The sequence below is a fragment of the Cephus cinctus genome, unplaced genomic scaffold (assembly GCF_000341935.2).
Source record: "Cephus cinctus unplaced genomic scaffold, Ccin1 Ccin1_scaffold0662, whole genome shotgun sequence".
NCBI lineage: Eukaryota > Metazoa > Arthropoda > Insecta > Hymenoptera > Cephidae > Cephus > Cephus cinctus.
In genome coordinates, this window is record NW_014333291.1 from 121,045 (window position 1) to 147,945 (window position 26,901).

A 26,901-nucleotide genomic window follows, 5' to 3' on the forward strand; every position below is an offset into this window, starting at 1 on the left:
CATCATGTTAAATGTTTGCCTTTAATATTACCTATTCGTGCTTAGATTTGCTTTCTTTTTAACAATTCTACGAACAAACCTTTTTACGATATATCAACCGTTTTAATCCCACATTGCGTTCACCATGGAAATTAAATAAAAATCCATGTAATAATGTTTAGTATGTACAATTTATATACTTATGCTCGTATATACATTACGTAAATACAACTTAGGAGTACGATACAACGATAGTGTATGTGCTCTTGGTGTTATGAAAAAGCCATATAGAACCGAATAACAAGAATCATGCAACGCGGTTGACAATCAAAATTTTCAAAAATCCTATCAACGCGATTGTTGCACTGTATTTTTTTTCACGGGACAAAGATTGATGAAAGAGATGAACAGCTGTAAAATATTGAACATCCATCCTGGTATAAATGACAATAATATCGTTGCACGAGTTCTCGTAGTTCTTGCACAAATTAATTAACAATATACAATAAAATATCATTTAATCGAGGTGTTAACAGTACGATAACGCATTATACAAATTGTTAAACAGCGACGAAACAAGCTATACAAAAGTACTTGTTGGAGAACTGCCATTCAAGTTGACGATAAATTTGTCAGTAACGTTATATTTATTATGCAACTTTACTCAATAAGAAAATAATAATCTTAGAGGATATTTTAAAAAACGATTCTTTCTTAACTTCATTCATTTTAACGATAAGTATAAATTTGTCAAAAAAAAACAGATAAAAAACGATTGTGTATTATATAACAAATTTATCGTCACTCCATCACTTTAATATTTGACACTCACACGTGCCTCACGTTATTTTAATATTACAATACCTTTTCCTAGTAGCATAACGTGCGACGCGCTTACAAATAGATTTCACAGATCATTGTTTGATGAAGTATTCTTCATATTAGGCTGACTATGCCATCCGTATAATTCTCATTGCAAGTTCATGAATACACTATACCTATTTTACATTCAGATTTTATCCCGTAGGTCTTTGGCAATCGAAAATATCCCATTAAAAACAGTCAATTTGACTTTCACGCACGTGAAGGCTTTTGGCATTTCCCTCATGTACAAAACTCAACAATCCTTGAAGATTCTCACCATTTATGTAAATCTTTAAACTAATATAGATATTGATGGGTGTAATATCCTTGCAATAGTTATCAGGCTGCCGTTTAACATACAGCATAAGATAAACTCTCAAGTAGTCGTAAGTGTCAAGTACGAAAAGTACCGAACACTTACGAACATCGAATAGAAAAATTCATGATATTCAAACGGTTCTCGCATAAAATCCGTCGAACGTTATGATAAAAAAAAAAAGATTCAACATTCTAAAGAGATCTCTCAGTACATAATATATACATAATATGCATACGAAAATCTGAGCTTCATTTTTTAACTTTTAAAAACGAGTTCATCATCAACGAAATTCTCATATTCCATATTCATATCCGTTGTTATTATAGAGATACGTTATTTCCGTATTCCCTTGAATTAGAAATTATCCATTTGTATACTTGTCATTCTAGAATGCAATTTGTGAAAACTCTTCACATTCTTCACAAAATACAATTGCACGTCACCCTAACGCGAAGAAAGAGCAATGAATCTTTCGCGGAATGCAGCCATCGCCGATTAGAAACAAGATCTAATTGGAGTAATTTTCAGTCATCTAATACATGAAATATTAGTTCAAGTACTGTATACGTGTCTTGACTACTTTGCACAGCTTTATGCAGGACTTGAATCAATTCGTTGTCCAAACTTTTCATGTAAATTGGTGGCAATCGCGTCCCTTCGCTGCCAGCTTCGTAACCCACCTAAATGCCATTATTTAAGTTAGAATCTTATATTCTTTCAATGAAGACCTTTGAAACTTACATTATCTGGATGTATGGTTGTTCTTACAGCAAGTTTCGTAAGACCTGCCGTTGCCAATAGGTCCAACAGTTTCACTAGTGCTGCACAAGTCGCACGTGCTATGTTTTCCGACAGTTTATTTATGTCTACCGGGTCGTGAACGCCAGTTGGATGGTCTTCAGACTTTAAGAATAAAATTTGAATATTAACATAAAGATTAAGCAATAATGCAGTAATAGCGCTTTAGTAAATTATACAACATGTACCCATACAAAGATAAACATTAGATAATACCTTTATAATGAATACTTCAGTCCATCGGATAAATCTGCTTGTTCCCATGTGATCAGTTCCGTTATGAACTCTTATCGATGGGATACCATCCATTGGCTTTCCATCGATAGGACTTTTGACACTGTAGATAAAAATATCATACAACTCTGGACAATGATTTTTAATAAGAACAAGATAAGCTTACCCCAGATTGAATTGTACATCATTGTCTACCCATTTGATATTAACAGTCTCATCCGGTTCAGGAGCTCCTTGTCGTCCACAGCCAATTGAGAAGTCCTGCATGTTTTTCAAGGCCGCTTTCAAGGCTTCCATTTTTTCTGGCATTATCTGAACCATGAGTCCATCCTCCACAATACTAGATTTCGCGGAAAGACCCATCGATGACTTTAACGCGCCATTGATAACAACAAAACTTGCACCGGTTACTAAAGAATTGTAAAAATAAAGGAATTGTATATAATACCATATCTTTTCCTTTAAATTCGCTATACATGAAAAATAATCTACACACCTTTTCTAGGTTTATTGTGAATATTGATTGCTTGCGTCTGATAGTTACTCTCGTCACTATCATCGCTTTTGTTTGTCTGCATGCAAACCAAATGCGAGTCAGCCAGGACGCTAAAGTTTGCAGCATAAGCCAATACATGATCATTAGAATTGTTCAGACCACGTATGACCTGGTCATATCGATTCCTTGGAAACATGACATCAGTTGTTCTATCCTGCATATGTATAGTCAGCCCACGTACACCGGGTAGAGTATAAGCGAAATTGCGGAAGTCAGCAAGAATCTTCATAATTGTGTGTCCAATCTCATAATATACAGCATCTCGAAAACGAACTGAGACCAGTGGACAAGGATAATAACGATACTCAGCACCTAAGCGTAAAACAAGTCGAAGAGGAAATACTTTCGCCCATGGCGTCTCCCACCTATGAAACAAAATAAAACGTACTAATGGTTGTCGAACGTTACGTCATAAGATTCTTTTATTGGATCCCACCTGTGAACGAGAAGACCTACGAGAAATGGCGCAGGAGGTAGAACGATTTTTTGTAAGCATTGGAATGTTTGTCGAATAAACAGAAATCCTGCGTGTTCTCGCGATCCTAAGAAATTCCCACCTTGATGTATCGATACACCAAGTTCTGTTATGGTATTGCCTAGAATTAATAATTATACAAGGTAACTATAAATTAACTTACTTAAGTAACGTCAATCAAATAAAATATTTACCTTTGATCGCCTCGATATATATTTGATTGATATGTATCAGAAGATCTTTAGGAATTTGTGTTTCATCCGGTAAAGTTTCTACCAATAATATCACTTCATCTTGTCCTACACAAGCAAGACCTCTCGACGTTACGTTCCAACATACTCTGTTGACGCAACAATTTACTGAAAATTTTCACAAGAGAACAGGATATAATTTTTGATTTAAAAAAATATTAATTAATAAAATTATAAAAAGCCTCTCGCTTAACACTCACAATTAGTTATCTTCACATAAGCATATAGGTTTCTATTAATTGCAAATAAGACTGGAGGTTCGCATTCGTTCTCCAATGATTTGTAAAGTCGAGTTTGGTCAAGGACATCGTGATAAGTGATTTCTGAAATAATAATCCTTAGCTGAAATTGTCTCATTAAATGGCCGCATCGTTACATATAGCTCATAATAAAGAATGATAAGAATAAGACCATAATTGATCCTATTAATTCCTTACGGCCTTTGTGTATAGTCACTGTCGGTGGTAGCACGTTTGGATCCTGAGGTATGTAACTATTCGTATTTGGATCCAGTGGTGGTAAATTCTGTTTCTTTCCCATAGACGATGTAGAGGATGGTCCTGGCGGTGTTGGCAGCCGTTTATTCCCTGGCTTTCGATAGGGGGGCTTCGGGTCCCAGGATGAGTCGAGCTCTGTCAGGTCACAGCCAGGCCTTATTCCTGTGTTTTAGTTAGAGGTGTGTCAAAACAAAACAAACGGGATGGGGCAGGGGCTGGCCACGTTCATTAGTCGTTCCAGGGGATTTCAAAAATAAAATATAATATGAAACATGGATGTAGGAATAAGAGAACACAAAAGAACTCAAGAAAAATATGTGTAAAATAGGAGTCTATGCTTGGCTTTGTCTAATAAATGAGTGTCATTGTCAGAATTATATTTATAAATAAGTAGACTTGCATAAAATATATAAAAATATCAAGCCAGCAGACAGAGCGCAAAAGTTATTCACATTCGAATTTCTCCGTGAGAATGGTAACGCAAAATGCGTAGTACCAATTCAGTCAACAAAGTGTAAAGAACGCAAGAATGTCAAGCAAACATATAATTGCTAAAAACAATTGCGTAATTAAAGACATCGGTTCACAGGTATATCTCTTCTTTTAATAAAGTCTGTTATCCAAGGACCATATGAGTTAATGTATAGAAAAACAAAATATGCGATGCGTCATTTCAGCACACGTGTCATTATAATCGCAACGTCCTTGCACTATAACAATCCATAGAAAGTTCGACTCATTGGCGCAGCACACATGATTAGTTTTAAATGTACTTATTAAAAAAAAATACACATTTTTACGTTTTGAATTGCCTTAGATTATCCATAGAAAACTATTTCTATCACTTTCAATTACATTATAGATTATTTTTCCCTTACCATCACTGAACATAACGGATTTCTGGCCCTCTGGACGTTGCTTCGTGCTACCCTCACGCTTGAGAACTCCAACGGGCACCATAACCGTGGGCGTTGGTGGTAGTCCACCAGCTAACTGTTGTAAAGGTGGTATTGTTGAACAGTACTCCATCGGATTATTTGGATTAGGCTGTCTCCCCTATAACCATTTGTCGAATACTTCGAACTCTTGCGTTTTTGTTCCTCATATAGGCACACCGATTCAGTCAGATTAACATGAACTACCATTGTGAAGAAATAATTATCTAGCACAAGTCTTCGCACTGAAGCTTTTTCATACTAATCGATATCATGCTTCGCTACTGATTATAATCTCAAATTACTGAGATGAGTGCATAAAAGATTTCATGTTTGCTCATAGTGGAGTATTAAGACAATTAGCAGAACTAAGAATTTAGCGAAGTAGATTGTAAGGAAACATCATATATAATAGAAGAGCTAGAAACTTAAAGTGAAGTAAACTTAAATTGACTGAATAAAGATAAAATTTGATTTTAAATTATTCTATTAACCCTATATGTTTGCAGTGTATTTTAGAATAAAAATGTAAGTGTAAGATATTTGCACTTGAATCATGCCAAATCAATCAGTATTATGCAAGAGAGGAGGTATTCAACAAGTTGTTACAGATACAGACATGCATATGCTATTACTAATATAAGTAGAAGCAAAAATAGATACCACACTCGTTTATTAAAAAGTGGTGTAGTAAATTCATTAATGAGGAAGGAAACGGTTAATATCTTTCATTACCACGTACAAAAAAATCCATAATAACACAGAAGTCATGCTTGTACAGTTGATTAAGCAAATCATTTTTTATCGCAATTAATCCCATAACTTTTTCTTCTTACCTGAGGTGAATTTATACCATCACCACCGTTGCCACCATAGCCAACGGACCAGTCTCCGCCACCATTTTCATTTTCAGCTAAAATAGGAAAATAACGAAACATGTTTACACAATCTTTATGCACACTTTATCATACGCGTGGATAAGATACGTTCGAGCACTGATTGCCTAGCAAAAAACAACTCTGTACTTTCTGTTAACAGTTTTCACAATTAACAGGTACTGATACCAAATGTGCCATATACATAGGATTAATGTGGATGAAAATTTCTCACTGAAGGTATGACACAAAAGTCATTTTCAACGAGTTAGATAAAAGAAATTATTAAGGGATATCATAAGTATAATCATCACCTTTTACAAGTTGCTGATAACATGGAAGGCAAACGCGGGAATCTACATTGCCCTGATATTCAAGTCTGTATTTCATACCGCAGCATTTGCTGCACAATACCTGCAAGTAGAAAAATAATTATCGATAATGGTTAAACTATTATTAATTACACAATCATTTTTCAATATTAAATAATTTATAATTTTACACATTAGCAAAATTACTTGTGGCAATTACTATTACCTTGCCACAAGCACGACAATGATGTCTTCTCTTGATCACAGTAAATTTAACGTCGCATAACATACAATTAGGCGCGACGCAATCAGGAACCCAAAAAGGTGGTTGTTTGCCCAGAACAATATTAGCTTCCATGGAAGAATTTTCTGAAGCTTCAGGAGAGCCCCCTTGACCTTGATCCGTTGCCTCTCCTTCGGTATCAGCTTGTTCGTGACCACCTGGAGTAACACCTGGAGATCCTAAAAAATATTATTTTCAATTTACTTATATAATTTTTATTCTAAGCATTCTTACAAGTTTAATGATAATGATTAGACATTAAATACTTCGTTGAGCAAGTATATAAAATCACTGAATATTTCTAATTAATTTTAATTTTTAATTTCTAATAATGTTATCAGTTCACCAGGACTGACGTTATTGGAATTTCTATACATAGCTGTAATAACGCACAAGGGTGGAGAATGGACGGCAACTCAATTGCATTGCAAGATCTAAATCCGAATAGTTAAGATTATCATCGCGTTGGAAAATATTCTCTAATGAGGCCACAGTTACCAAACGAAACTATGTTACTGAAATCTTTGAACCATATGTAGAGATAAGAGAAGAACGTATACGCAGCAAATGTACGTACACAGTGGCGCAGTGGAATATTTATCAAATTAGTCATAGTTCAGGCACGGTTAGATTGCCATTACGTTGTAAAAATGCCGTTGGTTTAGTTTATTTATAACAAATAAAGCCGTAAACTTTAATCATAACATAACAATGGCATAAAAGCCAAGTATTCCTGGAAAGAATGTACAATTCTTTCAACCTGTAAGTGTAACGCGCATTCAAATGGTACGCTGTCATATGTAATTAAAGACCAGAAAGTGCATTATATCTCAATTTCTTTTTTGTCAACGTTCTAGTAATAATTATTTAAAAAAATTATATTTCATACCAATAGTAGGTGGCTGTTCATCCATATTAACGGATGAAATGATATCCAATGTTTGTGGACGGGATGGTTTGTCAGAATCTTCTTCGCTGCTGTCAACGTGTTCTCCATTGATCTCCAGATTCTCTGATGGATTTGATGTACCTGCTTCAGCGGTATTGTTATCTGTAGTTCCTTCTGCGTTGTCTTGGACGATATTATTATTGTCTTCAACAATTAACGAAGTGCTTGCCGATTCTTTATTGTCTAGATTAATACTCGATACAGTGCTTGGTTTTTCAATAATGACATTTTCTTCAGTTAAATTAGAAAAAGGTTCTTTGCCGCTAATTTCAATATTACTATTGGTATCTGCAATTTTTGTTTGTTGCGAATTACCAGTGGTCAACGATTTCTCGTGAGGATCTTGGCTATGTAATCTTTCAGATTGTTCGGATATTTTCTCATTCTGAGATTCCGTATTAGTCTTCTCCAAATGAGTTTCCTTTGTTTTTGATATGATTTCGGTTGGTTCTACATTTTTTTCGTCTTCTTGGGAAGCGTTACTGTTCATCACGTTAGGTTCCGTGTTGTCTGATGTTTTTCCCATCTTCTCGTTGGTCCTTTTACTTTTTCTTTCTTTTTCCTTGTTCTCCTTTGCCTCGGAAATAACTTTTGCAGGTTCGTGAAATTTTTCCAATCCTTTCTTCGCTAAAAAATCGCTGGATACTTCACCACTGGGACCGCTTTTGCTGTAATCGATTACTGGAAACTTCTTGGCCTTTTGTTGAAGTTCCTCTTCTGAAACTTCCGGTAATTCGCCTATTGTGACGCTCTCGAAAATCGGCGCCTCATTCGCATCTTCGTCGTCATGACGATTTTGGAATTTACTCTGCGTGAAATTCTCAATTGGATCTACGTAAAGTCCAGCAGCTCCTGGTAACGTTGAGTTCTCATATAAAGCGCTTTCTTCCGCTGCTCTTTCTTCAGCTTCTAGTTCTGCTAAATATTTATTTAATTCCTCTTCAGATAAATCATCAATGTGACTGAAACCTACCGGTTTGTGTTCTGGTTGAGGCGCTTTAAGATGTACGTTTTTAAATATTAGTTTTGTTGAACTAATCGCCTTAGCTTCCGCCTCTATACTTTTCTGATTTACATAAAGATGATCTGCCATCTTCTTTGCTGCAATTTCTAATTCTGTGGTGGTTTCAGGCAGAGTTTCTCGGTTACCAATGTAAATACATTCGTAAACATTTTCTTTATCATTACTCAGCACCTTGTTTGGTTCACCAAAATCAACATTTTCATAAGTATGTCTTGTTTCCGCTTGGTCTCTCGATTCTTTATCCTTTGGTTTTGTTTTATTGACAGTCGCGTACAATTCTTGAGTCTTTGGAATGTCTGTACCAATATACACATTTTCATAAACGTGCTCTGGCCTATCTATTATACTTTCGGGGTCAACTGACGTTCTTTCTGCCACTTCCGGTAGAGTTACGTTTGTATAAACAGGATTCTTACTTGGTGCTTCAATACTTTCGGGTAAAGGTGTATCGTCTGTTATCGTGTCCTCCTCAGATCCGGTCGGTTTATCAGCAACTACAGTATCCAATTTTACTGGCAATAGTATGTTTTGATATTTAGGTGGCACTGTGTTAGTTATTTTTATGACGCTCGTGCCAACATCGGATATCTCTTCGATTTTTGCGATTTTTTTATCAACAGATTTAGTTACGTTGCCATTTTTAACTGTGATTATCGTAGGAGCTTCGACAGTGGCAGTAGTCTCCTGCGGTACACTATCTTCCGTATAATCTTGACTACTTATTGCATCGTCTACATAATCCACACTGGCGCTTGGTGCATTTATGTACTCATTGAGACTACTAAACACATTGCTGACACTGGGTTTAATATTGGATTGATTTAATTTTTTATCATAGCTGTTTTGTATCTTCGTGGCTGAATTATCATTATGCCTTTTTTGCAATAACTTCTGTGATATGTCATTATGTATTGTCAAAGATACTGGATCTGTATCATGGATGTCAAGAGGCTGTTTTGCTTGGACCTTCTCCGTCTCATAGTCATGTGTGTAAAAGTGATTCGTTGAATCAGTTAATTCGAAGGGTTGTTGCTCTCCTTTAAGAATGTCTAAGTCATTATGTTTAATCTCATTTTCAGTATAAGATGTTTTTCTGACAATACTTATTGCCTGATTTTCACTATATTTTTCAGAAGATAATGACACATCACATTCAGTATCAGCTACTGCTACCGAGTCATTGATAGATTTGTCATATGACTTTGAGACCGAATTCTGTGAACTGGATTTATTACCCGATGAAGTAACATGGTCATCCACAGGAGCAACGGATGCAATTTGTTCTGCTTGATCTGCAATGTGACAATGTTTTTGCCCTAAGGAAACCAAGGCAGCTATCTAAATAAACACAAAGACTCTGTTTCATTTACCTTCATTGAATTCAAATTCGTCGAGCACCTTGTCTAGATCAACAGCGAATTTCTCCATTGTCAATCGGCACGTTGATTATTCCAAAATTAACGTCATTTACAAAACCACGGATTATTCACTCTTTCGAAACGAAACACACGGTGCTGCCATAATTGAATGGTAATGTAAAGTTAATGACAGACTTCCTAAAGAGAATATAATTTTTAACAATAATGTCGTACAAGTAGCAAAAAATGACTAGTCAAATACGATTTATCGGCTGAATCTATTCTGCCACATTCCACTGACAGGATCAATACGATCGGTGACAATTAATAAGACTATTTTATAGATATATTATTGAAACAATCAATAAAGAAAACATTGTTTTTTCGATAAATATAATAATTCAGTGACCTGACAATAGTTAAACGAAAAAATTTTCTGAACACTCGGAAGCCCACAGAAAGAAATATGAAAAAACTTTTTCAAATAACGAACTATTTTTGCGAGAGATATAAAGTGAACAATCTGAAAATATCACGAACTTTCTGAGGTTGGTACTCGCAGTGATAATTGACGACGTAGATAGAAAAAACCGAATTAATTCGCGAAATTATCATATTTTACGCGACGTCACAGCGCCATCTTGAACTGTACTATTCCATTGAAGGCATTTACAAAGATGGCCAATCTTGTACTGTTTTCCAGAGATGAGTAGGGAGATACACAACAGAGATGAGCAGGGAGATGCACAACGCTACGATTTTAGGCGGTACCAAAATCGTGGCGCTAAATCGTAGCGGTGAGCCCGGGAGTAGGATCTTGTGATCATTGCCTCCGTCGACAATGCATATCCCGTCGTAGCCGAGCTGACCGCGATCACGAACGTGTAGCTTGGCGAACAGAGGCTCTTCGCAACTTGCCGCTGGTTCTCAGAGCAGAGATGAGCAGGGAGATGCACAACACTACGGTTTTCGGCGATACCAAAATCATGCCGCTAAATCGTAGCGGCAAGTCTGGAAGTAGGATTCTGTGATCATCGACTCCGTCGACAATGCAAATCCCGTCGTAGTCGTGCTAAACGTGAACACGAACGCGTAGCTTGGTGGGCAAAGGTTCTCCGCTACTCACCGCTGGTTCCCAAAGTAATCCTTAGAACGAGACCAGGAACTATAAAACTTCTCAAGAACTATTGAAAAAGTCTATTGTTGAAATATTTTTAAGATATTTTTAAGAAAGTGCGGTGCCAACTCGACACCCGTGTAGCACCCCAATTATTGAAAAATGATTCATCAATAGGCTTTTTCAATAGTTCCCGAGAAGTTCTATAGTTCCTGGTCTCGTTCTAAGGATTACTTTAGGAACCAGCGGTGAGTTAGCGGAGAACCTCTGTCCGCCAAGTACGTGTTCGTGTTCGTTTTGCATCTCCCTACTCGCCTCTGCACAACGCTACAGTTTTAATCATCTCTGGTTTTATGTTTTGTCAATCCAAAATGAAATTTTTGAATGATGAATACATATAGACAAAAATAAGCACAGTTGAAGAACAGCATTGCGGTCTTCATCTATAACATTGAACTATAATTGCAGTTTAAGAGCAGCAATCCTTGGATTTGTTGATAATACAGACAACACATAGTGTTCGGCATCTTCCTTATTCAGTGTTTTGATAAATGATTATATAGTAGAGAAAAATTATTCCCTGATAATATTTACCATGTAGTTAATACTTGTTTCTTTGATGAAAAAAAAAGTTTCCTTCATTACCGACTTAGTATACATAAACAGGGTTTAAAGATTGTTGCACTTTATATTGTATTGTTTTAACAAGCATTTATTAATTACAGCGCAGTATTGAACGATTTTAGATTGACAAAAGTAACCTCTACTCAATATCAGAATTTGCAGTCGTATTATGCTTAATCGGAGGCACAAAACTATTCGGTGCTGAACGTTGTTTTCGTAATTTCAAAGAAAAGGCTCTACGCAAAATACTCTGAAAAGCTCTTCTGAGCTCCCGACTGCTGCATGCATAGATGAAAGGATTGATGCAACTGTTGAAATATCCCAGCCAAAATGCGAAAGTGAATATCGCACTTTCAGATAGATTACAGCTCTCGCATGCTGCATCTGAAAACAAATATTCGCAGATCTCGCATGAATTTTGTATAGAACGACGAATTCTCACGTCTATTTATATTGACTTTGTCACTTCAGAACTCTTTGTTTCGCATCAGTATTCTGTCTTCATTTCCCGTATCCGTATCGCTTTGATTTAACATTTATGATTCTCCGCCACGTTTAATATTCACAGCCTATACTACTTGTTATTTCTATATTCTCGCTTAGTATCAGTAAGTGCTTGTAAAACCATGTAGTCCAAATATCGAGTAGTTACATCACTCAATGTCTAGGTTATTTTTAACGCTAGATCCAAAATGCTAAACATATTTTCAAAATTCATCGAATAAATTCTCCGTTGTGTACAGATAATATCAATTAAATTTCTACGTGCTCTATCATTGCAAAGCAACTAACTTTTCAGTGTATGAAATTCACTGGGATATTACCTCTACGCCTATGCAAATATTTACTCCAATGGTCGATAAACTCTCGCCTACCAAAGTCATCGAAAATATAGGCATCCTCACCTATAGGTAATATGACGAAGAATGGAAACCAGCATAGAAGAAAACCGCCAACAACAATTCCCAATGTTTTTGCAGCTTTTTTCTGTCTTCGAAATTTCGCAGCTGGACCACGACAAAGTGGGCCGCCACGTCCTTGCGATGCCCAGCGTCTAGGTGGACCAGGGCGAGATACCAATATAGTACTTGATCCATCTTTACGTACATTGCTTTTGGTAAGCTGTAAAATATAACAAAAAATAGATAATTATATATCATTCAATATAAAACCTTTTTTTTAAATTATCATATTTTATTACAGATATTCAAATTTTTAAGAAGGACGGATATCTGAGTCATGGATTTGCTTTGTCATCTGTATCACCATACATTGAAATTTATTGCATAATCATCACTTCGGATTTGTAGATGATCTCCGAGAGATAGCCGATATTTTTATGTTGTTTTCCCATTCAATTATACAATCCTTGAGGAGTATGTTTTGTCGTCCTCTACAAATTGCCATGATCATGTTAATAGACATTGATAGGTCTTCGACCTCTCATTGGGGGTTCTTGTGTAGTCACTTTAAATAGTACACTTCCCTGTACACTTTTACCTTCCTGTATAATTTTTGTTGTAATTTTTATTCTACTCTACGTCTTATCCTCCATTGCTACTTTTGCTTTCAATCCACTCGTGACTCTACAAAGTTTAATTCTTTGTAAATAGCAACGTGGTTCTTATAAAATTAGCACTTTTACTAGGGTAGTATTGAGTAATTCAATACGTTAGTGCTTTAATAATTTACCCTCGGTGGCATAATTGCCAGTTGATTACAAAGTTTCAAAAAGTTGTTTTAATTCACAGTGTACTACTGTTCTTTGGTGAACAACGATTGTGGTTTAATAGAAACAAAAAATTGTACTAAATTGCACTGCAATTATTGAGAAAGAAAAATAGTATATAATACCTATAATTTAGGATGCGTTGATCCCACGCCTTTATTATTTATTAATGCTATTAATTCGATATTCATTTCTACTTCTCTATTAATTTTTTTTTATTCATCTCAGGCGAGTGAAGGAGAGCGTTCCGCAATACTATCATAATGTTATTATGATCGTCAAGCAGCATTCGCACATATTCGAGACGCAAACTGCTACATTTGCATAATTTCATTGCTATGTATGTAGGTCAGCGGACTTATTTTAGCACGCACTTGTATCCTTATTTATTTTTTTCTTAATTTTGTACATATAATTATTGACTATTGTTTACAATTACCAATTTTCTGTTACAGCCTATATATTATTTGTACGTACCGTCCGTAACCTCAATGGAAATTATTCCTAGCATTGTCTATCGTATTATAAGACACTGATAAGTAGGTAATAATGTTCTGAGCGAAGATATATTTTTTCTTTAACACCAGGTAGAAAGTAATATCGACGCCACTTGCCCGTACACTGGGAAAACTTATTAATGCCGGTACATATATTAGAAAAATAAATGATGAGCTATTCATAATACTGACTGATGCAAGAACTAATAGCAACTCACAGCGTGTGATGCGTACACAGGATATATGTACATTTAAATAAATCAATTTAAAATAACAAAATTTATAATAGTTGAGAAAGTCTATTGTGCATTGTACTTGTCGAAATACAAAGAAGTTCAGCCGTATAGTATATCGTGATTCATTGTACTCCGTAAGTATTAGAAGTAAAAATTTCAAGTCTTTTATTCTTTCCTTAAAATTTGATCGTTAAATAAAATCCCTAACATAGATTTTATCTTTGATTGTTCTTGAAACTTCGCGCTTTAACGGATACATCTTGTCCAGCGTGTTCCTCTATTTCTCTTAATTAGGTATTAAGCCAAAGTTGCATTCGAGTCTGCTGTGTTCACTTTACTGGACGAGTTTTACTACTTACGAAGGATATCAAGTTAAACTGTTAAGTAACAATTATAAAAGGTGGCAAAGAACCTTGCATTCGGATGGCCTTCATAGTTTTTCTTTCGCTCTTATCCCAGTGACCAGTCGTGGTCAGTCAGTTTGAATTGTTCAGTGGTCGAAGTGCCATCGGTTCGAGATGACGTTGAGTGAAAAGAATTATCCAGTAATTTATTTTTGAGCGGGAAAATTAAAAAAATTGTTTATAGACCGTATGGAGGGTGCGACTTTAAGTGAAATTGAAGGAATATAATAGAAATATATAATGGGAGATTGTGTTGAGTAAGTTGGAATTTAAAAGCATTTTCTTTTTCTTTTCTTAGATAACATAAATCGTAAAGTGGAATTACTTGAAACAAAAGAAAATACTTAACGGGTAATTTGCACCTTGATAATATGGGTTCTATAGTATCGCTTATGATGTAATGACGAAACGTGTTTACAAATTCCAGCTAGCGTTTAATCCACTTCATTCATGTATCGCAATTATAATATCCTATATTCTCGTGAAGTGATAATGACTATTTAATGATTGATCTACATACTATATAAATTATGTATACAGAAGTAGTTGGTTGCGAAGATATGTACTGATACTTTTCTAACTGCTTTTAAATGTCTTTTCTAAATGCTTTCAAATGTCATCGTGATATACGACAGTTTGGAATAAATATTCTGTATGATTGAGTATAAAGTTATTTCCATTATACATAGCGTCGATAGAATGTTATTTGTTCAATAATTCGTATTGACTATACCGATAAGTAATGTCAACGTCACGTAACATCAACTTTGAAACTTTACACTTTCGTCTAATAAGGGTTATATTGAACCGGCTAACGTCTACGTCAAGGTTTTGCATAACAGGGAGTAGTAGGGTTAAATTCAATTCCATAAATTTAACGTTTCGACGGAAACCCTAAAATTTCGAAGGTTACTTTCCCATTTAGTGGAACAGGATATTTCTTGTGAATGATAAACTTCATTTGATATGTAACAAACAAGCGACAGTAACCGAAATCAGTGTTGTCGGATAAAAATATATTTAAAAAAACAAAAGGTACGAGGAAAAGTATCTTTCGTTCGACCCTACACTCCATGTGGAACTTATTGGTCGATCATACCGTTATATAGGGTCATTCAACTGAAACTATCTCCGTAATCAGTGAACGAGCTTTGGTGCATACCATTGAATAAAATTTGTCCCTAAACCAGTATTGGAAACAGCCACTATCAATGGACAATTCCTCCCACACGTTGAGAATAATTTTAATATTCACGTAGCGTCTATCAAGTTTATACGCAGGCCTTCATTGCTATTATTTCTTTGTTGGCAGTTGGCAGTAAATTCGACATAATCAATACCAGGATTTCCTGTATGAAAAAGGAGACGTATTCCTTGAAGGAAATTCTGGGAGCCTACAAAATCCTGCAGAAAATTAAGAAATAATTAAAAAAAAAAACATCGTTAAAGTATAAAATTAAGAATAGAAATAAAAAAATGGATAAAATTATAATTAAAATTTTGAGAATCTTACTGTTGCTTTTTACAATATCAAATTCTGCTGAATCAACTATTCCAGTTGGTATTTTGGAGAATATCTATAAGTACTATACAGGATCTCCTCCGCTATCAAGAGGACGTGTACACGATGAACAATCTATAGCAAAGGAATACGATTTTATAATAATCGGTGCTGGTTCGGGAGGTTCCGTTTTAGCTAATAGATTGACGGAAATTACCGAATGGCAGGTTCTCCTCATAGAAGCTGGCAAAGACGAAATATTCTTAACGGACATACCATTGCTGGCCTCGACAATGCAGATTACTGCCTACAACTGGGGTTATAAGACAGAGCCACGTGCCAAGAACGCAGATGGAAATGGCGGATACTGCCTTTCGATGACAGATGGACGTTGCAATTGGCCACGTGGAAAAGCAGTCGGTGGTACGTCCGTTATCAATTTTATGATGTACACCAGAGGATCGAGAGCTGATTATGATTCCTGGGAGGCCCAGGGTAATCCTGGTTGGAGTTACAAGGACGTGCTTCCCTATTTTTTGAAATCTGAGAACAGTAAACTGGAAAAATTTGATAAAAGATATCACTCAACCAATGGGTACCTGGACGTGACTTACTCTCCATACGTATCCAGATTACGTGGACCATTCCTGGATGCTGCGAAAGAGATGGGCTATACTGTGAATGATTATAATGCTGAGAAAATCCTTGGGTTCTCAGTGGCCCAGGCGAATCTTCGTCATGGTCGTCGGGTCAGCGCTTCAAAAGCTTTCCTGAAGCCAATAAGAAATCGTCCTAACTTTCACATATCCAAATTCTCACGTGTCATGAAAATCGTTATTGATCCTGATACCAAAACAGCTGTGGGTGTAGAATTTGTCAAGGATCGTCGTACATACTTCGTCAAGGCTACCAAAGAGGTCCTGCTCTCGGCGGGTACGTTAAATTCGCCACAACTTCTTATGCTGTCTGGAATTGGACCCAGGGAACACTTGGAGTCCTTGGGGATCAGGGTTCTGGAAGATCTACCAGTGGGATTAAATCTGCAAGATCACGTCAGCATGTCTGCTCTTACGTTTCTAGTCAATGATAGTATCACTATAGTGGAACCTAGACTTGCTTCGAATCCTGCTAATACAATAGACTACTTTACAAAGGGTGCAGGACCCTTGACCGTGCCTGGCGGAGCAGAAGGATTAGCTTTCATAGATACTAAAAGAGCGACACGTCATAGAACAAGACGAAAAAATTCCAAATTTTCATATTTTCCAAAATTTACTCAAGACAGATCTTTCGAGAATTATTTCAACTCGAATTTCAATTCCATATCAAGTAGTACGAAATTTTCGAATTTTCCATCACCACCGAACGCAACCTCAATTACTGTTGATTCAAGTTTCTCCAAAATTCCTAAACCAACTGGTCCATCTATCGAGAAGGATGATCCTGACATTGAACTTGTTCTGGGACTCGGTGCTATGACTGGCGATGCATCGGGAAGTATCAGGGGTCTACTGGGACTTTCTGATGAATTTTACAAGGAAGTCTTCGCTGCCTATGATGGATTCGATGCATTCAGTATTGTACCTATACTTATGCATCCTAAAAGTAGGGGAAACGTCACTTTGAAAAGTTCCAATCCATTTCACTGGCCCGTACTCCAAGCTAATTATTACGACAACGAGGAAGACTTGAGAATCATGGTTCGTGGAATCAGGAAGGTATGCTGCGGTTTTATGGAAATTCACTTTAAACTGTTACTATATTGTTGCAAGTATTTGTCACACGGCACCAACTTTTTTGCGCTATCATTTATACGTGCACAAATCAAAATTGAGTAACGATGCAGCACAAAAAGCAGCCACTCATTAGAATCCCGAGAGAAACTTTTGAAATTAAATTTTAACATTTAGTCAACGAGTAGTAAACGTCTCAGATCAAACTTACACGTACAATTACTCTTCTAACGATTTTGTAATATTTGGTTACGGTTTTGGGCACGTTGTGCCATTCTCCCAAACGTTTTTCAGTAGCTCTTTATCCCCTTCTCTGCTATCTCTACCACATTCTTTCCATTTGTCTCTATCTATATAGAGCTTTCCCTCATTGGCGAAAAATTGCATCACGTAAATAAAGTTTCACATTTCACTCACCAATGTTCAATAATTGGATTCACGAATTAATAAAGGCCGAGTCCTATTTTCTGATTTCTCGATTGAAGTGTGTCCGTTACGTCATTTACATCATTCAATTAATTATATTCTAAAACCATAGGCATAATAGAATAGAGAAAGGGTCAGAAAGACCTTCCTGTAATCGATCCCACAAACTCCCTATATACTCCAATCGGATTTAATTAAAATTGTATACATATAAACAAATTATTTAAATGTATAATAAGACTTAATAAATTTTTTCTAATTACAGGCTATAGAATTGGCATCAACAAATTCTTTCAAAAGATTCAATTCGACCCTTCTACCAGTAAAATTCCCAGGCTGCAAGGATTTGCCATTTGATTCGGATGCTTACTGGTCTTGTGTATCACGTCACATCAGTACGACCTTGGGTCACTTTATCGGCACTTGTAAAATGGCTACACGAGAAAATGATGGTGTAGTAGACAGCAGACTTAAAGTACATGGAATTAAGAGACTGAGAGTAGTGGATGCGAGTATCATGCCGACAATCATAGCAGGACATACAAACGCACCGACTATCATGATTGGAGAAAAGGCGAGTGATATGATTAAGGAGGATTGGAGGGGCATTACGTGAATCTTGTTATAAAAATAAAAGGGGTCAAAGGTCATGGTCAGCCACCAAGGTGAAATTCTTCAAAACCTAAGCAGACAATCACTGTAATAGGACGCCATAATATGTTCAGAGATTCATTTCGAAGGTTAAGAGATGATACCTAGAATTTTGTAGAATTCGAAAAGATTTCATATTCCACGGTTTTGTTTTCCGTTGTATCCATTAACGAGTTGACTGTATTTTTAGGCATTTAAAAGTTGTACAATACAAGTTAGCATATATCAAAATGACTTATATATATAATTAATAAGTATTCATACATATTTAAGATCGTCTGTTAAGTATTATATTTATAATTAGATCTACCTTACCTTGTTACCTCGGTGTATACGCAGTGTCACTTGACTCCTGGTCACGGCTCCTGCATCAAGGAATTGAGATCGTCTAGCGGCTGCTCTATAAACCAGTCCGTATAGTACCAAGATGACAAGGGCAGGTAGATAAAATGATCCACAGGTAGAAAAGATGACATAGCTAAATGAACAATGATTTTCAAATGATTAATTAAAAACAATTTACGATATATAAAACAATTCGATCCTACAAACCCAAGCTGTTTATTCACGTTACACTCTCTGGTTTCCGATACGTAGACACTTTCCTGTGCCCATCCTAAGGGTGGACCCGCACTAATGGCCAGTGCCAAAAGCCAAATAGTAGCTATAGTCGCCCTTACCCTTCTTGTCGTGACCACACGAGAGTAAGAGAGTGGTCTGGACACACCGATGTACCTTAGAAAAACAAAGTTGTCCAAAATGTTGTATTCTTGTCACAAAGAAAAATCGTACCATTTCATTGTATTCCACTTGCTTGCTATATGGTCTTACCTGTCTACTGAAATTCCACATAGCGACAGAATGCTGGCTGTACAACAGAGAACATCGAGTGCTGCCCACAAGGAACAAGTAAGTGGTCCCAGACCCCAGCTTCCTCTGAGTTCTCTGCTAGCTGATAATGGTAGCACTGTTAATCCTGAATGAAAATTGTTAAAATTATTTTTACTTCAATCGGTAGATCATCGGACGATGATGAATTTTCGTAAGAACAAACCCAGTATAAGATCCGCACATGCCAGATTCACTATAAGAGAATGCGTTGGCGCCCGCAGACTGGGACTGGACGCTATAGCAGCTATGACTAGTGTATTTCCACCCACGGTAAGAAGAATTACACTGAGGAGAGCCAAAGCCTCAAGTGCTAGGAGAGGTTCCTGATGAAAGAGACAGAGAAAAATAGAGTGAATGACTGGCTTAAGTGTGTACGCCTGATCACGCTGCATAGAAAGGTGTTGACATCTAGGAAAGGACCCTTGCTACCAGACTATGTATACTACAGTGCAAACGATCAATCTTTTCCAAAAGCAACAGATTGATCCTATCAATGCTAGTGATCGATGCAGTTACAACATGTGGTAGCAGGAGTAACAAAGCTACATGAGGAAACCTTCGATCAATAATATCGAGGGACTTTCATGACACTTACGGTTAACGCCTTATCTAATGTTAAAGCTCACCTTCACGACCAGCAGCCAGAAATTCTCATTAGGATTGATAACGGTCGACGAGGAACAGCTGAGATTCATGAATTCGATAATATCCAACTTATCGATAATCGTTCGATTCGTATTAAAGGCATCCTCGTAACCTTGATAATTTCTTTGGCTTTCGTTATCATTGAACCTTTCGATATATTCACATCTCGTCATATTGAAAAGTTAACCTTTCATCAGTGAATCTACCATTAGAAACCGCTTAGAACCCTCGTCCTTTTGCTCGAACCTTCCACGAAAATTTCCCAAAGGTATCCGGTGTCATCCCAACGTTGCCTGACGTTTTTATGAAGTCCCGTCGAGCTTTCTTATGTAAAGATCCCAATACCTAAAAGATTCTCCTCCATCCTGGACGTTTCGCGCGTCTCCCAAAAAATGGGTATCCTCATCGCGGATGGCTGTTTTATACAGGAAATATTTTTCATTTTTGATCCATTTCTTCAGACCGTCCATACTCCGTGTCCCAAGATAACAGAAGACACTGGCTCCTTATTTGGAACGGTGAGAGAGAGAGAACCGTAAAAAGAAAGAAGAAAATGTCATGTGATGATAAATGAAGGAAGATAATGGGCATACATACGGAATTACCAATTTCATACCATTTTTTGAGGATATTCAGGTAATCGAGGAAGCTTGAGACTCTTGAGCTCGTCCTTTGATCTTTCCTACTTCAACTAACATTTGTTATACCGGAGAGAAGTAAATTATCGTTTTCTTATCCACTTTATCATTTTCTACTCGTGCAATCCCCAGAGAGTTTTCACCTCTGAAAAAATTAAATGCTCATTAATTTTCGCGCTCGAGGAATTTCTACTGTGTTTTTTTTAACGCAAGGATAAAGGGCGTTTCTGAAATTAAAAAGAGGAACGAAAGGAATTCCCATGTCCCTGTTCCTTCCTTCTCATCCGAGGAAGAGCCGAAAGGAGAGTCCGTTAATTGCAGTTATTAAAAATCTACAATTAAGTAAATCCTCCAGCTAATTAAATGCTTCTGGTAATTTGTAAATAGGTACAACAAAAGAATTCGTCCTTCTCCCTTCATTCGTGTAATATGAAATAAAGGAATGCAATATTACCGAATCGTCATCACCAGTAATATATACGGAATAAGTACATAAAATAAACATAAAGCATAAAATTTTATTTTAACAATATCCCCACATAGCATATCGATAAAATTTCTGATTCAATTCAATTGCCAGTGTTCAATCATCCAAGATAGATTTTTTAACGAACGATCTTCTCCGTTATCGCAAAAGGAAGACGCGATGTGTATAAATACGAAGATAAAAACGAGAAAAAGAAGGTTGAACTAATTGAGTCGAAAAGAAAAATAGGAAGGGAAGCATACAAAGGTAGATTAACGTTTTCGCCTAAAATGATGGGATTCCTGTCGACGGTTTCAATGGCCTTAAACCACTGGTTCCCAGCATCCGTGTTGTCTATGTAACAGTTAATGTGTTATACATATATACAGGATATACGTATATATATCGGCAATCACACCATTAGCGCGACCCACGCCATGCTTTTACTGAAGGGTGTTATAACGATTTATCCCAGCTGTAATTTTCGCTATAAAACGTAACTTTGCACAATATTTTGCCCACACTCCCAAATACGCTTAACTCGGACAGATTTAATATTTTCATATGACGCGGGAGAAACACACAAAAGAATATAGGACACATTTCAACATTTTTAACGGGATTATTACGGTTAAGCGTTATTCGATAACATTAAAAATGGAAAGATTAAGAATTCCCTCCGACATCCAATTCGACAAAGGGTATCGGCTCATTACTCTAGCAATCGATACGTCTATCCTTGTCTTACGCAGGCGAGTCCCCACACCTTCGTCTCACTCGCACTCACGGGCGGTATACGAAAATTCTAAAGTCTTCGTCATTTCTTATACAGGCCTACTATTCGCGCATAACACGTAACTTTAATGTCTGGTAGCTGCTCATTGTATTGTTCAAACATAATGATCGCATAATGCTCTCAATTCTAAGTGGAGTACTTTAACTTTGATTATCCTATATAGATACAGTTTTGATAAATTGAACACCAAGTTTACTTAATGAACGAGGTAATTAATTAGCAGTTTCGATAAAAGTATTTTTTTTCGACAAACGACCCCTTCAAAGTAAAAGTGAGTTATAGCTCAAAGTAATAAGAAGGTAGAAGGAGATACACGTTTTTTTTTTCACCTTCTATTACAGGTACGACAGACAACATAAGTAAGCCTACCTAAACGTAATTTATTTATGACGTAATAGCTTCCACCTGGTTCTGTCATTTCGTTTCGGTAATGTAATACATATATATATACACACATACATGTACATACATACATATATATATATATAAGGGTCCCTGAATTTCCCTTTGCTAGCCCTTCGACCCGAACTTTCTTTTGTTTGGATACAGACAGCAGGAGTTAAGCATTAGCATGACTATGATCGCGATCCCCAGGGGCGTATAATAATGTTGCATATATGTGCGTAATAAAAAATAACAATTAGGATTTATTAAATGAAAAATTCTAAGACAGCTATTAACACTATTACATTAAAAAATTCTAAGATTATTAATAACAATAAGGAAAATTGTTTGTATGCTTATTCGCAAGTTTGTTCATTGAAACAATGATTTTCGACGTTATGGTCATTATTATAGCAAACTTTGTTATACATTAGTTTCGCTGGTGATTTTTAGACTTTTTCTTAACGATTTGACCCTCCACGTCACGGATGAGAAACAATGGAAACCCATCGAGTTTGCAATGAATTATATTCACACAATTGATGAATACGTGTCTACGCCAATAGGAATTTCACAGTGGGTCGTTCTCAGGGTCTGACCATGATTCCGTTATCGCTGAGGGTGTATTTTGAAAATTATGGTAATTCCCATATAAGGGCCGTTGAAACGGGATGTGCCGTGAGAGAGACGAGAAATGAGGAGCAGAGATGAAACATATGGGAAAATGAAAAAGCAGATGTGAAGAGCAAGTAAAGCCTCGATGACCAGCGAAAATATAGGGGTTGAACTTTTTAATATTTAACACACCGACGTAAACCAGAGCAGAAACCTTACAGGTTGTTTCATTCGAAATCGAACGCTTAACAATAATATAAGTGGGAAAAATATCATAATCAACGAGTGTAATAGCTTGGCGTTGTTGACATTAATCAAAGTTAAGGTTGAGATATAATAAATGTAATTGCGAAATTCCAAGCCCACACGCTATTGGACTGGCCGTCGAAAAGGCTGCTAAGATGCCTCGGGTCAAAAATTCACTCTTTTCTTTTTCTTGTCGGGGAACCTTCAATTATCTTTTTATTCCTTCATAAATCTAATTTGATACTTGCGGTACAAGATGCAGAGAGAAAAAGTGGTTTTTCTAAGGTTTCTTTCTACCGGGCTCATGATTTTTGTAATACTCGCATTTTGCAATTACCATTGCGGATACGTGTGATAGGAAGGCAGTATTTACTTTAAATTCTCATGTTTTTTCGTTTTTTTTTTCTTGAAAATAAAAAACTTCAAACCAAGGATTTCATGAAATCCCATGACTTAGTTGAGATTTATAGGATTCAAAATAGCGTAACAAATTTCCTGAGGAAACTTCTGAAAAGATATAATATACAGGCTCTTGGTATAGATATACGGTAGTCTCATGATTTATGACGAAGGTACTATATAGTTGTGTAAGCATATAAATTTATATCTATATACGTATACCGGGAGTTTTCAACAATTCTTTCTGTATTATTCGTCCAATTAAATGAACTCTTCAATGTTTTTAAAGGGACGCGATTAAGTTAACTAAAGACAAACTTTATTACGTTATACATAGGAGTGTATATTTGTTAACGAAAATAGGTAAAGATTAACTTTTGGAAGTTCCGGCCGTTTTATGAAAAATTCAACGTTACTTGCTAAGACCTCAAAAAAGTTTATATTTCTATCTTACTCATTGCTTCACTGTCCATAAATTATTAATCAGCTAGGAGGAAGTTGGTGAACTTGTTATAATCAGTTAACAAGGTCTTTCAGAGGGTACCTTAATATTAAACATCGATTTGTATGCAACAAGGTCCAGAATGGAATTTTCTCTAGATAGTTCGAAAAATTTCCTAGATATCACGTATACTACTTAATAGAAATACCAAAGATCACAAATGGGGTTTAGGTGAATATTCCAAATTTTATTGCGTATCAAATGTGTATATGTGTTTATACTGAATTCTTAAATTTCCAATTTCAACGTTTTCCGTTCTTCTTTCAAAATGATTAATTGGAGTCTTAAAATAATTGTAAAATCATTTCTACCCTTCTTATCTATCTACTTTTCAGTGATTTAATTATCCCCGAACTTATTTTCAACAGACGTTAAGACGTTTCCCTGTACGCAATAGAGGCAGTCATGACTTTAGTAAAAGAATCCATATTAGTATTTAATCAAAGTTTCAACTGTAGCATCGTTGTCACTTTATTGGGATCCTGATTGGCTGTTGGTGTCGTCAGTCGACGAGTATGAACGTCCAATATAAAAAATAGGCTACCAGTGTCAGGGAAATGTTGAATGGCGTTCGACGATGCTGATGAAAGTTAAAATAATCTGAGAGGATATGATACTGCATGGTAGATTTTTAAAAAATGTTGATTTATTGCAGAAACGATTTTCCAAATTAGAACAAGATGCATCGTTTGAGAAAATGAAATTATTACGTATTGGAAAAACAATTTGTTGCTTTTAGAATAAATATGCTCTGCGATGCTGTATTTGTTCATAGCACTTCAGCGCTGTATTTCAATCACCCGCGAAGAACGCGCGTAATTGCCCTAGGCTTGATAAATTTAATATGTCGGAGAATAAACTAACTTAAGATTGTTGAAATGAAAACCCAAGAGAGATGGTACCCTGCTGTTAGACAGAAAAAAAGTACTTTGCGCGCGCGTTTCATTCGTCTCAAAATTCAAAAATATGATACCTGTGTATATATATGTATAAAATCGAATAAAAATTCACACCCAATTAAAACGCGTGCAAATGTATGAACAGACTGACCGGGTGGGCGTAATACAATTTTATACGGAACTATTTTATAGGTAAACATAGAGTATATACATAATTAAGAAAATTAACGCATATTGGCGGATATACATATATGATGAATTGAAAAATCCGACAATGATCGGTAAAATACGAGCACCTTAGGGCTACTGTTCATCCCTTAATAACAAAAGATGATATTCGTATAGCTGTCCTTCACTTTCTTATGGTTGACCCTTGTCAATGACGCTATGGGAGTAATTAACGCTATTGTAAGGATAGTAGTTAAAATGAATCATTAAGGATGAAAATATTGATTAAAGCTACTGTTCAGCTACACTAAGAAAAATGCATTACACAATGCGTTGCATATTGAGAAATACCATAGTATATGATAACGACTATTATTGTTCACTATTAATGTTCGTTAGTATGTGAATTATTGTCATGATCCTTTGTGCATCTTCGTGCTCGAAACTTAAACCTCGTATTACACTTAAACGGAGATGATCCATCTTTCGTGATGTATGAGGAAAGCGGCTGAACGAAAAATGAGCTAATCGAATTATGGATAACACAGGACAAAAATAGTTTTGAAAATTTTCCATTCATTAGACGTCACCGTTTTGTGTACGTGCATACATGGAATAGTTGAACAGTAGCCTTACAACGAGAGATTTTGAGTTATGCTTGGTTAGGTTTATCTGTGCAAAACAAATTTACGTTATACACTGAAAATTGTCAAAATTTCATAGATCTCTACGAACTACATATGTCAAATCCTTTTGAGGTACTTTATGCAAAATCATGGTAAATAATAGCATATGCGTATAAACATACATTGTCCCGATGAATTATCTATTGCTTGTGAAATATAATTATCCAACAATTTTATAGTCTGGTTATGAATTACTATATAAGTGTTCATAATAATTCTGCTAAGTAACGTTTCTCCTTCGTGTGAATTATCCTTGAGTTTAATGAGGATAACTAACAAGTCATTGGCATGTCAAGAAATGTACGAGTACAGATGGTAACATACAATGAAACAGCGACCATAATTATTTAATAAGAAAGTATAGTACGACAGTACTCACCAGCAGTGAGAATAGAAACAGAAAAATCCTAGTGCCTTTGAAAATAAATGACAAAGGATATCACTCAGGCAACACAATGGGAACAAGAAAGCCATACGTTGGACCGATGGTACGACGATACGTTCATACCGGGGTTTCGAGACGTTCTAACGTACAGTCTGGTAAAGCGAGCGTTCGGAGGGCAGCCTACGCACTACCCTCGAAAACGTACGAGAAATACCGACGCAGGATTCACCGCGAAGCCTAGCAGACGAATAATTATGAGAACTGGCGAGCGTCGTACGTAAAAGTTCATTGCAATGGAATCGGATAGAAGAGTTCATATAAATTTAAATTTCGCGCCTTATTGAACAATCAATCACGTCGTTACAAATTATGGATATTATTATCATAAATCATTTACCGACATCCACGTTTTCGACAGTCATAGGTTCTCGAGCGTCGAAGACTTGAAGATCACAGGAGATTAAAACATTCAGCTGTTACGGAAAGAATGGCGTCGTAATATATAGTGGACGCCGGACGTCGTTCGATGGGCAGTCGCTCGTCTACTACGAGTGT

General features: G+C 36.2%; 3 protein-coding genes and 1 long non-coding RNA gene across 13 annotated transcripts; 2 read left to right on the top strand and 2 right to left on the bottom strand.

The window, feature by feature from the left end:
• Positions 1–151: 151 nt before the first annotated feature.
• LOC107269512 (zinc finger FYVE domain-containing protein 16) lies at positions 152–10,389 on the bottom strand. 4 transcript variants are annotated; one of them, XM_015743429.2, is made up of 16 exons: positions 10,249–10,389; positions 9,721–9,906; positions 7,267–9,642; positions 6,321–6,556; positions 6,098–6,197; positions 5,745–5,821; positions 4,852–5,029; positions 3,914–4,135; positions 3,677–3,799; positions 3,420–3,584; positions 3,187–3,346; positions 2,691–3,115; positions 2,361–2,604; positions 2,177–2,297; positions 1,904–2,065; positions 152–1,842 (listed from the first exon to the last, which is right to left on the bottom strand). In XM_015743429.2, the coding sequence occupies exons 2-16, from the start codon at positions 9,776–9,778 to the stop codon at positions 1,687–1,689; spliced, it is 4,803 nt and encodes a 1,600-aa protein (XP_015598915.1). In that variant the 5' UTR covers positions 9,779–9,906; positions 10,249–10,389; the 3' UTR covers positions 152–1,686. The 4 variants fall into 4 exon arrangements, with proteins under 4 accessions (XP_015598915.1, XP_024942525.1, XP_015598917.1 ...); XM_025086757.1 differs by having other exon boundaries at positions 3,914–4,108; positions 4,852–4,966; positions 9,721–10,373; XM_015743431.2 differs by having other exon boundaries at positions 4,852–4,966; positions 9,721–10,373.
• Positions 6,958–9,719, top strand: LOC112494603. Its single transcript, XR_003060199.1, has 2 exons — positions 6,958–7,139; positions 9,484–9,719. It is a non-coding gene; the product is annotated as an uncharacterized LOC112494603 (long non-coding RNA).
• Positions 10,390–11,521: 1,132 nt separating the features above from the next.
• LOC107269485 (alpha-1A adrenergic receptor) lies at positions 11,522–26,880 on the bottom strand. 6 transcript variants are annotated; one of them, XM_015743365.2, is made up of 10 exons: positions 26,341–26,687; positions 20,779–20,945; positions 20,409–20,667; positions 20,144–20,349; positions 19,681–19,840; positions 19,458–19,602; positions 19,179–19,361; positions 18,942–19,104; positions 12,355–12,571; positions 11,522–11,833 (listed from the first exon to the last, which is right to left on the bottom strand). In XM_015743365.2, exons 4-10 carry the CDS (start codon positions 20,333–20,335, stop codon positions 11,589–11,591), a joined length of 1,305 nt encoding a protein of 434 aa, XP_015598851.1. In that variant the 5' UTR covers positions 20,336–20,349; positions 20,409–20,667; positions 20,779–20,945; positions 26,341–26,687; the 3' UTR covers positions 11,522–11,588. The 6 variants fall into 6 exon arrangements, 4 of the variants coding, with proteins under 4 accessions (XP_015598851.1, XP_015598850.1, XP_015598849.1 ...); XR_003060222.1 differs by adding an exon at positions 11,916–12,144 and having other exon boundaries at positions 11,712–11,833; positions 12,325–12,571; positions 20,144–20,667; positions 26,341–26,691; XR_001538069.2 differs by adding an exon at positions 11,916–12,144 and having other exon boundaries at positions 11,712–11,833; positions 20,144–20,667; positions 26,341–26,690.
• LOC107269483 (glucose dehydrogenase [FAD, quinone]) lies at positions 12,656–18,968 on the top strand. 2 transcript variants are annotated; one of them, XM_015743361.1, is made up of 3 exons: positions 12,656–14,572; positions 15,628–17,534; positions 18,241–18,968. In XM_015743361.1, exons 2-3 carry the CDS (start codon positions 15,792–15,794, stop codon positions 18,589–18,591), a joined length of 2,094 nt encoding a protein of 697 aa, XP_015598847.1. In that variant the 5' UTR covers positions 12,656–14,572; positions 15,628–15,791; the 3' UTR covers positions 18,592–18,968. The 2 variants fall into 2 exon arrangements, with proteins under 2 accessions (XP_015598847.1, XP_015598846.1); XM_015743360.1 differs by having other exon boundaries at positions 12,656–17,534.
• Positions 26,881–26,901: the final 21 nt, after the last annotated feature.

Excerpts from the sequence above, each read along its gene's own strand:
- LOC107269512 (XM_015743429.2), bottom strand. The coding sequence starts at position 9,778 with ATGGAGAAATTCGCTGTTGATCTAGACAAGGTGCTCGACGAATTTGAA. Across the intron at positions 9,643-9,720 it reads CGAATTTGAATTCAATGAAG|ATCAAGCAGAACAAATTGCA; the intron begins GTAAATGAAACA and ends GTCACATTGCAG. Across the intron at positions 5,030-5,744 it reads ATGGTATAAATTCACCTCAG|GGGAGACAGCCTAATCCAAA; the intron begins GTAAGAAGAAAA and ends AAATGGTTATAG.
- LOC107269483 (XM_015743360.1), top strand. The coding sequence starts at position 15,792 with ATGGATAAAATTATAATTAAAATTTTGAGAATCTTACTGTTGCTTTTT. Across the intron at positions 17,535-18,240 it reads TGGTTCGTGGAATCAGGAAG|GCTATAGAATTGGCATCAAC; the intron begins GTATGCTGCGGT and ends TTCTAATTACAG.
- LOC107269485 (XM_015743364.2), bottom strand. The coding sequence starts at position 20,335 with ATGACGAGATGTGAATATATCGAAAGGTTCAATGATAACGAAAGCCAA. Across the intron at positions 19,105-19,178 it reads AACGTGAATAAACAGCTTGG|CTATGTCATCTTTTCTACCT; the intron begins GTTTGTAGGATC and ends TTGTTCATTTAG. Across the intron at positions 12,572-18,941 it reads GTATACACCGAGGTAACAAG|CTTACCAAAAGCAATGTACG; the intron begins GTAAGGTAGATC and ends TATATTTTACAG.